At 52.6% G+C, this 15,741-nt stretch overlaps 1 protein-coding gene across 5 annotated transcripts; it reads left to right on the plus strand.

The window, feature by feature from the left end:
* Positions 1–6,776: 6,776 nt before the first annotated feature.
* MECR (mitochondrial trans-2-enoyl-CoA reductase) lies at positions 6,777–15,110 on the plus strand. Of its 5 annotated transcripts, none has more exons than XM_030504619.1 (10): positions 6,777–7,109; positions 8,468–8,565; positions 8,711–8,842; positions 10,956–11,099; positions 11,185–11,287; positions 11,554–11,656; positions 11,939–12,012; positions 12,518–12,578; positions 13,314–13,386; positions 13,958–15,110. In XM_030504619.1, exons 1-10 carry the CDS (start codon positions 7,027–7,029, stop codon positions 14,119–14,121), a joined length of 1,035 nt encoding a protein of 344 aa, XP_030360479.1. In that variant the 5' UTR covers positions 6,777–7,026; the 3' UTR covers positions 14,122–15,110. The 5 variants fall into 5 exon arrangements, with proteins under 5 accessions (XP_030360479.1, XP_030360480.1, XP_030360481.1 ...); XM_030504620.1 differs by having other exon boundaries at positions 6,790–7,047; XM_030504621.1 differs by having other exon boundaries at positions 6,795–6,980.
* Positions 15,111–15,741: the final 631 nt, after the last annotated feature.

The raw sequence follows: 15,741 nt of genomic DNA on the forward strand, positions 1-15,741 counted from the left end.
CTCCCACGGGATCCTTCCCAGGAAAGGGGTTTGGAGGAGCCCTCCAGCAGGGTGGCACTGCTGGCTGCAGGGGGGGATGTATGCATGGAGGGGATGCATGGAAGGGATACATAGAGGGGATGCATGGATGGGATGCACGCATGCATAGAGGAGATGGATGCATGGAAAGGATGCATAGATGGGATGCACATATGCATGGAAAGGATGTGTGCACAGAGGGGATGCATGCATGCATGAAGGGGATGTGTACATGCATGGAGAGGATGTGTGCATCCATGGAGGTGACGCATGGAGGGGCTGTGTGCATGCATGAAGATGTATGGAAGGGACACGTGAAGGGGCCATAGGCATGTGTGGAAGGGGTGTATGGGTGGGATGTATGCACACACAGAGGGGCTGCATCAAGGGCATGCGTGTATGCGCGGAGAGCGTGCATTCCCATTGCCAGCAGGTTTGGGACAAGCAGGAATTGCCTGCGGCGCTCATGGTGAGGACATTTCCCCCTCCAGCACATCCAGTTTGATCCTGCTTGTGTAACAGGTTGGAAAGGGAGGAAAGTTTGGCAAAGGGACTGCCACCATACCCCAGGGACAGGGGGTGCGGGCGCAGCACCCATCCTGCACAGCACTAATCCTGCACAGAGGGAAGAAAGGAGGGACAAAGAGAAGGAGGGAGGAAGGAAGGACAACGCTGCTCCATGCAGCTATGGTGACGACCCATCAGGACCCAGGTCCATCCCATTCCTGAGGTGCAAATCCCATCCCTGATTCCCCCCTGAGCCGAGGGCTTGGGGGGCACGGACCACTCAGCACCCTGCAGGGTGAGACCATGGTCCCCCCCCAGCCCTAGCCCAGCCCCATCTCCCCGCTGCCATCAGCCCCCAAGCGCTTTGCAGGAGCAATCGAGTTCAAATGAAGTAATCACTCTTCAAATATAGTCATTTGCAGGGAAAATATAGGCCTTGCTGTGATTGCAAATGGTCTCGACTGAAACCGTCCCTCCCATCCGAAGGGGAAATGTGTTCAGCTCCAGGGTGTTTGGTGACAGCAGCCTCAATCACGGCCGTCACAGCCCCACCACATCTCTTGGCTTCCCCCAGGTTGGGGGTAAAAAGCTGAGGTTTGGGGCTTTGAACGTCTCCGGAGTCAGCTGTGCTTTGGGAAGGGTTGTTTTGCTCCCAGTTATTCCCATCAAAAGGCAGATGGAGGGAGAGGAGCTGTCCCAAGCCCTTATCCCGCACCCATGGGATGGAGCTGCAGCACCCACCCGCCTCACCCAAAGCAGTGGACAAACATCTCCACACTGATCAGGGCTTCCACCCCAAAACCCTTTCATTTTTAATTTAGCTTCAGAATACCCCGTTTTGCTGCCAGCATAATAATTCCCTATTTTCCCCCATTAAACCCTTAGGGCACAGGGTCAGTCATTACCTTCCCGAGCATCACTCCAAGTGGAGCAGAAACAGCTCTTGTAGAGCTGCACAGACACAATCCCCAGCACCTTGCACTGAAAATTTAGCAATTTCACACCCAAATTTCTACCTTTTGCTCTTTTTTCAGCCCCTTTTCCCTTTTTACCTACAGTCAGCCTCCCTCCATTCCTTTTTCCTTTCCTATACCTCCACCTATTATACCCCCATCCAGTTCTTTCTCTCTAATAAAGTCTCAGCTATTTTCTCAAATCACCTGCCTTTTACTAATGCCCAAAACCCCTTTTTCCTTCCTAATAGACAAAATAGATTATCTCATCCCGATGCTCTCCTCCCGTCTGTCCAGCCCCGAGCGGTCAGACACCCGACGCGGTGCCGTGGCCGGATGTAATAGAGCTATTAGATGAGTTATCACAGCCTGAAAGGATGAAATAACTTCTATGTCTTCATCCAAATAAACCTCCTTATTCCTGTTCAATGCAACGAATGAACAACACTTCCCAGAGGAAATAGGCAGGAAAATGTTAGAAGATGCCCATGGCAGGAGGTTGGAACTCCATGATCTTAAGGTCCTTTCCAACCCAAACCATTCTATGATTCTATGATTCTGTGTTATTTAAGACCCATCCCCTCACCAACCCACCTTTTGGTTTGTGCTCAAAGGGTGCTGGTGTTTCTCCGCAGTGAATTGGGAAGCCCAAGGATCAGTGGAACAACCAGAGCTAAATCGTCACCCAGGAGCTGCCCCAACAGCACTCAATGGCACAGCCTCGTAGATGCCCAATGTATGGCTGAGTTTGAGGACCACATGCATCCAGAAAACTGCTGGTTTTTCACCCCAGGCACTGATTGCAAGAGGAAACGTTGGTCTTCATCTCAGAAGGAGCTTTCTGAAGCTACTGCTGCATTTCCCATAGCTGCATGCATTCTCCCCTAAATCTGCAGGTGAAACCACCAGCATGGCCCATGGCAGCATCCCAGCCCACATGGGAGATGCTCTGGAGCTGTCCCCACAGGGCAGCACTGCCCCGGCCACCTCAGGCTGACCTCTGCATGTCCCCAAATTCTCCCTGTGGGATTTTAAAGGGATTTTGCTAGAATGATGCAAAATCCCAGCTCCTCTCTCCTGGGCTGGCAAAGGAACGGTCCGAGGCAACAGCTCTGATTCAAAACATAACACGCCAATATGTTATTAGGGATAAGCTCCTTCCCTCTCTGCCACCCCACCACGACCTCACATTGCTGTCCTTCTTGGCGGTGACACTGCAGGGACACATCAGATTCCAACAGGGATCTGTCCTTCATGGAGGTGGCACCAACAGGTCCACTTCGCCACTTCACTGCTTCCCGGGCAGGCCCAGCCTAAAGATCTCCTCCATGCCATTTAAATAAGCCTGTTTGGGGCTTATTTATTTCATTTTGGGTCATTTTTGTCTCTTTTTATAATTCTTGCAAAGACCTCAGTGATGGTGGGGGTGAGGTAGAGGAATAGCTCTGCACCTCCCTAAACCCAGCATCCACCAGCAGTGCTGCGCAGAACAGTTAAAAACCCCATTATTTGGGATGCAAAGGTCAGAGCCAGTTCCCTTCTTCTCCAGAGCTGTCTGAGAGCATCAATATTTGCTCCCGGGATTGTTACAAACCACTTCTAACCCCAAAACTCTCAGTGCCATCTCCTCTGGTATTGCCTCAGGATGGTTCTTTTTGAGGAATAGAGGGATGTAAATCAACCAGGGGCATTTTGGGTCTCTGATCACATCCCAACTCACAAAAGCTGTTTATTTCCAGGCCTGGGGTTTGGATATTGCTCCAATTTCTCATCATCATCTCTCAGCGCTGACAGGCTGAAGCCTGAGCACAGGGTGAACATCCAGCCTTCAGTTACAGCCTGGCTGGAAGGAAAGGAGGGAACAATATTGCATCCAGCATTTATTTATTACTATTTTTCACTTGGTTTTACAGCTTGTTTGGTTTTCTTTGATTCAGTTTCATGCAGAGGGGAAGGGGCAGCTCTCCTCTCTCTTGTTTGTCCTCCTCTGAGCATCAGCACCTCTTTGGTGGTTTTCCAAGGCAGTTTCCAACAGAACGAGTTCACTGAGGTTTTGAGCCTAACAGGAATGAACAAAACCAACCAGCTTTTGAACCAGTAAAACCCAGACCCCAGATAAGACACTCACAGTTTCCTGCAGTGTTGGAAATATTTCGGGACTGCTGATGGGAGCAGAATGGGAATATTATTGGGACCTAGAGGAGGGGGGAAGAAAAGCTAAAATACAGTTAAACAGGATAAAGGATGCTGATTTGATTGGGGGTTTTTTCACCTGAGCATCTTTTCAAGAGCTCTTAGACCTGTTGGAGCGAGGCCAGAGGAGGCCAAGGAGATGCTGCAAGGGCTGGAGAAAGCCATGGGAAAGCCACCGAGACACAACACTGAGCATCCCCTAAAGAAAACCTCTCCAGCCTCAGCTTTCTTCATTATTCCTAAGCGAAGCCAACACACCTTCCTTTTCTCCTCCAAAGAGGCAATAGATAATTATTCTTCTTCTTAATTAAAAAGTGTGTCCGTCTTGTGAGCAGTTAATGAATAATTCCACATGAACTCAATGCGGGGCTGGGAGAGCCGGAGGTAGCACAGCACACGCGGGGCTCCCAGGGTCAGGCTGAACCCACTGGGCTTGAGGTGTCCCTTGTAAACCAGCTCTTGAGGTTTTAGGGATTAAATCACAGCAATTGTCACCCTGGTGTCACCCTCGTGTCACCCAGCTCACTCCCACTCATCCCTGCATCCCCGCAGGCTCCATGTCTGCAGGAATAAACCCACCTCATAAACATTGAGTTTGCTTTCCAGCCATGAATGAGGACGAATAACTCTAATTAATCAATGCTGTGATGAATAATAGCTCATTAACGATGATGGGGGGTTAAAGGAAAGGGGAGCAAGAGCATCACTCCTTCCCCCGGCCAGAGCACCCACCGCGGCGCCGTGGGCTGAGGAACTGTCTCCTCTTCCTCCTCCTGCCATCCACTCCTAAAAGCCTCAACTACAAAGTGGATTTTCATGCCTCTCTCCTAACTAACACAAAAATGCAATTCCAGGCTCTGAAGTGGTCATTAATCACCGGGAAACTGCGCTTTTTACAAGAGAAACATTAACAAAATAATCATAAATCGTCTGCCAGCCCTGCTTTGGGAGTCCATACATTTCCAAAGGTATGGAAAAGCAGCTCATTATGCTGGTGTAATTAGTGATTAACCCTTTGCCACACGGTGCAGAGTGTGGGCACTTCCTCTCATCACACTAGCATCCTCCTCCATGCCGGAGCCACCCCACCATAACAAACCTGGAGCACTTTTGGCATTCTTGGGAATCCTACTCTTTTATTGCTGTGATTACTGATTACATTAAAATGCTCATTTAAAGCAGCCAGACATGATGGAGATGGTGCCCACCACACTCAGCCACCTGAGGACTGTTCCTTCCCAGTGGTAAAGATGCTGCAAGGACACGGATGTGCTCAGGATCCCACCAAACTGATGTGGGAAGAGCCTGGTTTGCCCTCCATGGCTGTGCTGGTGCTGGATGGCTCCTCGAGGTGCCCTCACCAGGGTTGCTCTGAGCCCTCTCAAACTCACTGCGTGGATGAGGCATCCCCTGGAGCTGCAAGAGCAAGGAGCAAATCCAACCTCCCATGACAATTCACGCTGAATAAATGGGGGTGCTGCCAATCAGAGCAAGAAAATCATGGAATCGGAGAGTTCCAGGTTGGGAGGGACCTCAAGGATCATCTGGTCCAACCTTCCTAGGTAAAGCATGGCCTAGACTGGATGTCCCAGCACCCTGTCCAGCCAGATCTTAACAGTGTCCAACAATGGGGAATCCACCACTTCCCTAAAGAGATAATTCCAGTGACTGTTCTCATTGGGAAAAATTTCTCTCTTGTGTCCAGCTGGAATCTCCCCAGGAGGAACCTACGCCCATCACTCCTTGTCTTTTCCTGTGACTCCTTGTACAAAGGGAGTTTCCATCTTCTTTATAGTCACCCTTTAGGCACTGGAGCTGCTCTAAGGTCTCCTCGGAGCCTTCTCTTCTCCAGGTTGAATAGTCCCAGCTCTCTCAGCCTTTCCTCACACACTGCCCGGTCCTTGGATCATCTTTGTGGCCCTTCTCTGGACCTTCTCCAGCCCGTCCACATCTGTTTTGTATAGTGAGGACCAAACCTGCAGGTGTGGCCTAACAAGGGCCGTGTAGAGTGGGATAATCTTAGAACCATAGATTCCCAGCCTGGTTTGGGTTGGAAGGGACCTTAAAGCTCATCCAGCTCCAACCCCCTGCCACGGGCAGGGACATCTTCCACTAGAGCAGGTTGCTCCAAGCCCCTGTGTCCAACCTGGCCTTGAACACTGCCAGGGATGGGGCAGCCACAGCTTCTCTGGGCACCCTGTGCCAGCGCCTCAGCACCCTCACAGGGAAGAGCTTCTGCCTCAGAGTTCATCTCAGTCTCCCCTCTGGCAGGTTAAAGCCGTTCCCCTCGGCCTGTCCCTACAGGCCCTTGTCCAAAGGGGTTTGTTTGTAGGCTCCAGCATGAGGTTCTCACCCACATCATGCCCTGGGTGCTCTCATTCACTGCTGCAGGTGCCAAGCGGGTGAGGGGAAGGATGGTGTTAACGAAGAAACCTGCTAATTGCACATAGAAGCAGACTGTGATGAGCAAACTGGGATTTATTGAGCTCTCCCAGTGCCCAGTCAGAGAATTCCATCCTCTCTATGAAAGCAGGAATTAGTTTTAAACCCGGTGCTTGTTCTGTGTGACGGGTAGATCAGTGAGGCAGGCGCCAGCTCTTCCCTTTTCCCCCTCCGATCTCATCAGTTTTAATTAGAAGGATAAATGAGACCTTTCCTTCAAGATAATTATAGAAAACAGTGAATTAAATCACGATCAGGATTTATTACTTTTTCTTTTCTCACCACTTGTGTCAGGCATCTGCTGTTTGATAGAATCATCTGATGCACGTGGCTTCCCCCGCTGGCGGGAAGCACAGACATCCCCTCCAGGGTGGCGGGAAGCCACCAGTTCATAAATCATAGGAAAGGGGATATTTTCCCCAAAACAGCTCGCTGTGTGCACCAGGATCCCATTGTGCCCATCACCCTGGCCTCCAGGCTGGCACGGCTCTGGCCATGCCGGAGTTAATATCTTTTTACAAGCCCCGAAGCAGGAGCCCGGCCCCGGTGATCCCGGGAGACCCTCGGGCTGCCCCGCAGAGACCCCGCCGGCTCATCGCATGTGTGGCCGGGCCCCCTTAAGGCGGGCGGAGGGCGGGGCCGACCCGGAGGAGGCGGGGCTACCCTCGTGACGGTAGTGGTGACCGCGCCGGGCTCAACCGAGTGGTGCCGAACCGGGCCGAGCCGAGCCGAGCCGAGCCGAGCCGAGCCGAGCCGAGCCGAGCCGAGCCGAGTCGAGTCGAGTCGAGTCGAGTCGAGTCGAGTCGAGTCGAGTCGAGTCGAGCCGAGTCGAGTCGAGTCGAGTCCAGCCGAGCCGAGCCGAGCCGAGTTGAGTCCAGCCGAGCGGAGCCGAGTCCAGCCGAGCGGAGCCGAAATGCAGCGTGCGGCAGCTCGGGTGCTGCGGGGAGCCCGGGGTCTGCTCTATGAGCGACACGGGGAGCCCTCTGCCGTGGTGCAGTAAGGGGGGACATGGGGGTGTACTGGGGTGCAGGGGGGCTGTAGTGGGCTGCACTGCGGGGGGCGTATGGGGAAAGCCCCATTTTGGGGGATTTTGTGCCTTGTTTTTCCAAGGGAGGACACCTCGAGGACTTGCTGCCCCCCTCGAAGCAACTCAGGTCACCCCTAAAAACATCATCCGTGTGCAGCCAGGCACCAAACCCATGGGGATTTTGGGGGGACAGATAGTTGCTGTTCCCTTATGACCCTTGTGCAACGGTGCTGCTGATTTGCAGCCCTCGCCCCATTGCTTGTGCAAGGGCAGTCTTGTGCTTCATCACTTCTCCTTTGTGCTGCAAGTACCCAAGTTCCTGTAATGCTGGAGCAGGGCAGGATGAGCCCTAAAATCCCCAAACAGCTGCATTTTTGTATGCAACCAGTTGAATCTGTTAAGATCAGTGACCTTTCTGCCTGGTGACCAAAGCTTTGTTGGGTGGTTGGGTATTGCCATCAAAAGCCTGTCTGTCTAATCAATCTGATCAGTTTTTAAGTGGGATGGAAATCAGTTCATGCCCAAGGTGCTGGCTCAGGGCTGAGGCGCTGCATGGTATTAACTTTAACCTCAATATTTAACCTCCTTTAGGAAAAAGGAAGGGATTTCAAGTAGTTAGATGTGCAGGGGGTGGTAGAACCCAAAATGATTTAATCAAATGCCTAACAGGGCAGAAAAATATATACAGTGTGGAGATGCTGTTGCTGAGGCCTTTGGTTGGGTCCCTGCATCTTGTAATGCTGATTTGTAGTTTATTTGAAGCCTAAACCAGGATGGAGTCCCCGTGTTTTCCTGCTGAAGCCTTGCAGTTTGGATCAAAGCGGGTTTGCAAGGAGCTAACTTCATCCTGCTCATTCCGGAGGGTGTTCGGTTCCTGTTTGGATGCTGGACACACGCCTGGCTCCGTAATTCAGAACCTTGCCAAAGAACCACACGGTTTTGAGCACAGTGCACCCAAGTCAGGGCTCGTGGTTGTACCCAGCAGCTGCAGGGCTGTATCTAGCACCAGCAAACTCTCCGGATGGGGTTTTTGGACCCTGCTGGGAGCTTCCCTCATGTCTCATCATCCTAATTGCTCATTAAGAGAGGAAAATGCCCCATCCCCGGCAGTGTTCAAGGCCAGGTTGGACACAGGGGCTTGGAGCAACCTGCTCTAGTGGAAGGTGTCCCTGCCCGTGGCAGGGGATTGGAACTGGATGAGCTTTAAGGTCCCTTCCAACACAAACCATTCCATGATTCTATGACGTCTCTCCAGCTTAAACCAAGGTGCAAAAGACATCAGCCAAGCCTGAATTAATGCACTTTTCCTTTGTGTCTCCCTGTTAAGACTAAAGGACCTCGAAGTGGCTGAGCTGGGGGACTCCGATGTCCACATCAAGATGCTGGCAGCTCCCATCAATCCCGCCGACATCAATATGATCCAAGGTACCACTCCAGCTGCATCCTTTGTGCATGTTGGATCTTGCGGGATGCTCCCAGCGGGATGTCTCGGAGGGTTTGGAGGTGGAACCTGGCATGGGGAGGTCTGGGCTGTGATGAGGTCTGCAGCTCACCTCTGGCTTCCTGGCAGGGACGTACGCCATCCTCTCCCCGCTGCCGGCTGTGGGAGGCAATGAAGGTGTCGGGGAGGTGCTGGAGGTCGGGCGTCGTGTGGCGGCTCTGAAACCCGGGGACTGGGTCATCCCAGCCACCTCCGGACTCGGTGAGTGTGTACCCGGCATCCTCAGTGCCAGGAGCCACGGCACGGCTGGATCACCTTAGTGTGAGCAGCAGGTTGAAGGAGCGGATCCTGCCCCTCTGTTCCGCTCTGTGAGACCCCACTTGCAGCACTGTGTGCAGTGCTGGTGTCCTCAGCATAAGGACATGGAGCTGTTGGAGCAAGTCCAGAGGAGGCCACGAGTATGATCAGGGGCTGGAGCACCTCCCATATGGAGACAGGCTGAGAACATTGGGGCTGTTCAGCCTGGAGAAGAGAAGCTGCGTGGAGAGCTCAGAGCAGCTTCCAGTGTCTGAAGGGGGCTACAAGGATGCTGGAGAGGGACCTTCATCAGGGACTGTAGTGATAGGACAAGGGGCGATGGGTTCAAACTGAAACAGGGGAAGTTCAGGTTAGAGATTAGGCAGAAGCTCTTCCCTGTGAGGGTGCTGAGGCGCTGGCACAGGGTGCCCAGAGAAGCTGTGGCTGCCCCATCCCTGGCAGTGTTCAAGGCCAGGTTGGACACAGGGGCTTGGAGCAACCTGCTCTAGTGGAAGGTGTCCCTGCCCGTGGCAGGGGGTTGGAACTGGATGAGCTTTAAGGTCCCTTTCAACACAAACCATTCCATGATTCTATGATCCTTGCTCCTTGGTGAGTTCTTCCTGCATCACCCCTCCCTGCAGAGCATCTTCTCAGGGGACTTTTGGGATGCCCAAGCCTGCACTGAGAGCAAACCCATGGCCATGCTCTCCTGCAAACCAATACTTGGGGAGCTGGTGTGGAGATTTGGGGTGTCCTGGAGCAAAACCACTGCTCTCCAAAGCATCGTCTTTGTGGTGTGTGGGTAGAGCCATGTGCCCCTCACGCTTACAGCAATTACATCTAATGAGGTGTAACTTAAAATGAGGGGGGAAAAAAGCTCCATTAGGGAATGTTGAGCAAAGGAAGCAGCAATTGGAACCCATTTAGCATCATATTAGCCTGATCATAAATATAATGGGCTGATTGGCTCAGCCAGGAAGCATTGGGATAAGTGCTGGAGCTGCACAAAGGCATCTTCATTTCTCACCTCTTTATATCTCGGTTTAAGTTGTATTATTTCCACCGGGTATTTCTTTAGTTTTAATGTATTTCTTCTCAAAGCAAGCTCATTACCTGATCCCTGACCACGGTGAGTGATGCTCTGCAGATGCAGGGGGGCTCCAGGGAAGGATGGGGGTCCCCAAGGAAGAGGCTGCTGTGCATGGGACACATGCAGTGCAAAAACCTGGAGCACTTACAAGAGTGATGCCATTACTTATGCTACACTTGAACTTAGAAATAATCCACTTTTCTATAGCATAGAGCCTTTATGGGGCTTCTGTGCCAATAAAAAGCATCGCAGCAATCTTTGTGAACAAGCATGTTTTGTCACATCTGCTTAGAACTTCTTTAAGGACCTGGGATAAAGCATTTACCCTGTGCAAGGTCATGGTTACATCTCATTAGTGTTCTCTTTAATAGTGCTCTGATGGGAAAGCATGGGGATTTATTTTCCAACAAATGTCTCTTGTGCTCCTCCAAAATGCCAATGGCCAGACAAATGATGGGTTCTGGTTTAGTGCAGCAGCTTGTTCTTTGCCTTGTTTCTTCTTAAAAGGCTTTTTTTTTTTTTGCTTAATGGGAGAAGGCAAGTGATGTAGTCGAGATCCAAATGTGATGTTTTTAAACATAAAAAGCAGAAGTAAATGGATGGTAGGGGGTTAAATCGGATCTAAGTATAGAGGGAGTAAATCTAACTAAATTGGCTTTGAATATATGGGCTCATCTGTAGGATGGGGAGTATTTCCATTATCTCTGCACACTCCCTGCACCCAGGGAGCCCTGGTCTCATTATCCCTCTGGGAAATGATTAGACTTGGCTGGGTGATAAATCTCAGCAGGCAACAGGGGATCCATCCCCTGCCTTTTGCAATGTTTTGGCCATATCCATAAGGGAATATGTTTGATAACGCACTCTCCAGGTGCACAGCATGGCGATGCTGCTGTGCCCAGCGTCAAGGCTGTGGTGTGAGTTGAGGTCTCATCCCCTTTTCCTTTCCTTGCCCACCTTCCTGCCTGTGATACTGCTGGTACCCAGGGACGTGGCGGACACAGGGGGTGTTCCCTGAGAAGATGCTGCTGAAGGTGCCCAGTGACATCCCGGTGCTGTGCGCTGCCACCCTGAGTGTCAACCCCTGCACAGCGTACCGCATGCTGGCCGACTTCGAGACCCTGGCGCCAGGTATGGCTTTGCTGGGTGGAAAGAGTATTCCAGGTGGATTTGCCAGTCATTCCTGCAGTGAAAGTCTGGATTTATTCATATCCAGGTGACTCCGTCATCCAGAACGCCGCCAACAGCGGCGTGGGCCAGGCTGTTATCCAGATTGCCAAAGCCTCCGGCATCAAGACCATCAACGTGGTGAGGGACAGGTGGGTCCATGGGGAGAGGAGAAGGTCTCTTGTGGGGCCGGAGCTGCCTTCAGCCTGGGCTGGAGGTTGGTGGGACGTTAGGCAAATTTGGGAGCTGGATCTGGTTGTCCTGCTCATCCAAGCCAGGATTTTCACCTCTTTGCTGCTCCAAGGTTTCCCCCAGCCTCTGCCCTCTTGTCCTCAAGCTGTGTCTGAGGAGGAGGGAGGAGAAGGTTACCCTCTGCTTTCTGGCTTATTGAGTCTTTGGTTTCTTTTCTTCTCCCCAGACCTGATCTCCCAAAGCTGGTGGAGAGGCTGATGGCCCTGGGTGCAGACCACGTCATCACGGAAGAGATGCTGAGAAAGCCAGAAATGAAAGATATATTTAAGGTACCTCAATACTGATGCCACCAGAGAGACCATCCAGGGCTCTCCCTACAGTTCAGTGGTGCAGGGAAAGGTGCAGGGATGGTGGGAAGGACAAATCTCTCTCTAGATCAGGATTTAGCCCCAGAAGTTGAGGGCTTTTGCTGCTACCACAAGGGCCAGATTATAGATTTTAGCTGACCCCAAGTAAATGTTGAGGTTAAGGCAGTTGTTCCCTCAAGAACCACGATCCTATCCTTAAAAGGAGCCCTAAAATTTGGGAATTCTCTCGATAAACTCTTGCAGAGCATCCCAAAGCCCCGGCTCGCCCTGAACTGCGTCGGAGGCAAAAGCACGACGGAGATGCTGCGGCATCTGCAGTAAGTTTGGCTGCGTGGTGGCTTGGGAATGGGGTTGGGGACATCAACCAGCACCAGAGGGTCCTGCTCTAGAGGCCCCAGAGTGCAAGAGGTGGCCTGAGATGATGTTTGATGATGTTGGTCATCACTGGAGTTTGGAGAGGGGAGATGAGTGGAGAAGTGGGGTTGGAAAATAGCAGCGGCTTGAGGTTAACCCATCATCACTGCATGTCTCAAATGCTGCTGGTGGCTGGAGGCAGCTGAGGGCTGGGTATGAAGAAGGTCCACCAGGCCCTGGCCATATATAACTTATAACTGGTGTGTTTAGCTGCAAGTTCAGCTGATGGTGGATGGGAGCAAGGGGGGAGCTTTGCAAAACAGAGCCCGAGGGATAGATGTGGGATCCCTTGGTGTGAGGATGGGCCTGTCTGTGCAGTGGTGGGGTTGGTTATGGCAAAGGGGGAGGCTGCAAGGTCAAAGCTGCATGTTGGGGACCACATAACCAAATACCCCTTTCCTCTTCCAGGCCCAAAGGCACCATGGTCACCTATGGCGGGATGGCAAAGCAGCCTGTGATGGTGCCTGTGGTGGGTACTGGAGATGTTCTTGATTTGGATGCTGGACACACGCCTGGCTCCATAATTCAGAACCTTGCCAAAGAACCATACGGTTTTGAGCACAGTGCACCCAAGTCAGGGCTCGTGGTTGTACCCAGCAGCTGCAGGGCTGTATCTAGCACCAGCAAACTCTCTGGATGGGGTTTTTGGACCCTGCTGGGAGCTTCCCTCATGTCTCATCATCCTAATTGCTCATTAAGAGAGGAAAATGCCCCATCCCTGGCAGTGTTCAAGGCCAGGTTGGATACAGGGGCTTGGAGCAACCTGCTCTAGTGGAAGGTGTCCCTGCCCATGGCAGGGGGCTGGAACTGGAGGAGCTTTAAGGTCCCTTCCAACACAAACCATTCCATCATTCTATGATATCCCCTGTGCTCCACTGTGGATGTCCTTGTCCCCTCAGCACCACAGGAGCTCGGCTCTCCCCTGCCTACAAACTGGGAGCCTCCAACCTTTACATTTAACTGTTGGGGTCCGTTATGGCTCAGGCTGCTTTGCACCCAGTGCAGGCCTCTTGGTTTTTCCTATGGAGAATTTGGACTGCTGTAAAATCCCAGCAGGAAACGGCCCCATGGATGCAGAGCATCAAACCCACCTTGACTCCACACCTTGGAGTCACATCTCCACTCCCTCTGTGCCCTGCCTGCCATGACCACTGTCATGCTGGGAGGGGACACACCGGCCTCATGCAGGTCCCTCTTCCCACAGAGCGCCTTCATCTTCCGGGACGTGCGGCTCCGCGGCTTCTGGATGACCCAGTGGAGGAAGGACCATGAGCAGGGTGAGCCGGGGGGTGCTGAGGGGTGGCACTGGTGCAGCGGGTCAGCACGGGAATGGGTGCTGAACCACCATGCTCCATCCCTGGCAGTGCTCAAGGCCAGGTTGGACACAGCCTTGGGTGACATGGGCTAGTGTGAGGCATCCCTGCCCATGGCAGGGGGTTGGAACTGGGTGATCTTAAGGTCCTTTCCAACCCAAAGCATTCCATGATTCAACGCTGGTGCTGTGTAGTCCTTGGGGCAGCTGAAGCACAGGCACTGGGTGACATAGCTTGGACATGGATTTGGTGTTCCCCCATGGGGATCTTGCCTGATCCCACATGTCCAAGCTGGGAGCACATCACACCCCAGGACCCAGTGGAGCACAGGGGACATCATACAGTGATGGAATGGTTTGTGTTGGAAAAGCTCATCCAGCTCCAACCCCCTGCCACGGGCAGGGACACCTTCCACTAGAGCAGGTTGCTCCAAGCCCCTGTGTCCAACCTGCCCTTGAACACTGCCAGGGATGGGGCAGCCACAGGGCTCTGGCACAGGATCCACAATGGTGAGAGCTCCCTCCTTCCCTTGCAGACCAGGAGAGCGTGGCCAGCATGATGGATGCCCTGTGCCAGCTCATCCGCAGGGGCCACCTCATGGCACCAGCCTGCACTGAGGTCCCGCTCCAGGACTACAAGGAAGCGCTGGAAGCTGCCATGAAGCCTTTCACGTCCTCAAAGCAGATCCTCCTCTTCTGACCTGCAGCTCGGTGCTGCTCCACTGCAGCCATGCTTCCCCTTGCTGCCTTGTCCGCAGGCAGGAGGTGCTGAGGGAGGGAAAACCTCCAGATCCATTGATTTTTTTTGTCATTTTTACACTTTGAGATGTCAATTTGAAGGTTTAAAAGCCTCTGCAGCTTCGCATGGCTGGCAATGTGTGTCATTGATGTGCGGGGAGGCTGCATCTCGCTTTAGCTGGGGGAGCTTGGCTGCAAGAGGAAGCTCAGGGAGCCCAGGGCCGGCGCTGGCTCAGCTCAGGGTGTCAGAAGAGCAGCAGTTCCCCCTTATACATGTGTTTTGGGGCTTTGGGGAGCCTCCTGCCTGCACTAGTGACGCCAGTGTGGTTCTGCTGCTTGCACTGTCCTTCCAGGTGATTTTTGGCTGCTTTTGGGTGACTTTGCAGGGTATCACAGGGCTGGTCACTGCCCTTCTCCCAGCCAGCACAGTCCTGCATTCACTACTGCAGCCTCTGAGCCACCTCCATGTCCCCCCTCCCAAGTGCAGAAGCCAAGTGCCCATGGTTTGGGGAACCCTACACTGAATGCAGGGAAAAAAACAGTTATTTTTACATGTTAACATGGTTTTTCCCTGCCTGGCCCATGCTGTGCTGCAGGGCAGGGGCAGGGGAGGCCTGTGCAGGACAAGGACAAGGGCAAGGGCACAAGGGGATTTTCCAGCCTTTCGCAACACTTAATCTCAAAACTGGGCTCAAATAGCGAAGAAAAGGGAGGAGAAAAATCGAGTTACCAAGGCCCAGCCCACGCTGCTGCAGCAGCAGGAGCTGTGGGACAGGAGCATTGAGAACAAGCACTGATAGTGGGGTGGTGGCATTCAGCTTATGGCCGGGCACCCACAGGGCAAAGGGGGGCTTTCTGCAATGCCTGGACTTGAGTTTTGCTGCTGTTCCACTACTGATTGTGACGAGAACCTCTTGGAAATCACTGTCTAATACAAGTCTATTTTTTTAAGATGCTGACAATAAATGTCTCTGTGCTCAGTCGGCACATGAGGGCGAGCAGGGGATGTGCGGCATGAGGGTGGCACACCAATGGTACTCGCTGCCTGGCCCATTCCTTGTCATGAAGCATGGAATGGTTTGGGTTGGAAAGGACCGTAAGGACTGCAAGCAGGGACACAAATTCCAGGGATTTGCTGTCCTATAAAGCTTTAATTACACTTGCAGATAAGCAGCTGTGGGATGGATGTGGTTTGGGGCAGACAGGGCTGGCTCTCCCCCATTAGCACCTACCTGGCACCAAAACCAGCATTGCTTACCCCAAATCTGTGCCACAAGTCAAAGACCCATTTTTCCCCATAGTTATTGCAATGGGAATGATGAGGCTCATCCTAAGAGCAACAGGGCAGAGGGACAAGAGCCGTGAGTCCCTTCAAAAGTCATTTCAAAGCCTTTCACTGGGTTTGGCCGAGCGCAGCGCTGGTGCCAGGGGCCTTTGGCTTTAGTGGGATGGAGCCAAAACCTTCGTGTTCCTGAATCAACTCCTTGCCCCGGGTGTGGAAACGGTGACTGTGAGACTGCAGAGACAGCACACGGCAACTGGGAAAGGTTTATTCTTGAGAACAACAAACCGCGGTTATTCA

The sequence above is a fragment of the Strigops habroptila genome, chromosome 12, assembly GCF_004027225.2.
Source record: "Strigops habroptila isolate Jane chromosome 12, bStrHab1.2.pri, whole genome shotgun sequence".
NCBI classification, from domain to species: domain Eukaryota; kingdom Metazoa; phylum Chordata; class Aves; order Psittaciformes; family Psittacidae; genus Strigops; species Strigops habroptila.

Coding starts and splice junctions, on each gene's coding strand:
- MECR (XM_030504619.1), top strand. CDS start 7,027: ATGCAGCGTGCGGCAGCTCGGGTGCTGCGGGGAGCCCGGGGTCTGCTC. Junction 7,110..8,467: donor GAGCCCTCTGCCGTGGTGCA/GTAAGGGGGGAC, acceptor CTCCCTGTTAAG/ACTAAAGGACCTCGAAGTGG. Junction 8,843..10,955: donor CCCAGCCACCTCCGGACTCG/GTGAGTGTGTAC, acceptor GCTGGTACCCAG/GGACGTGGCGGACACAGGGG.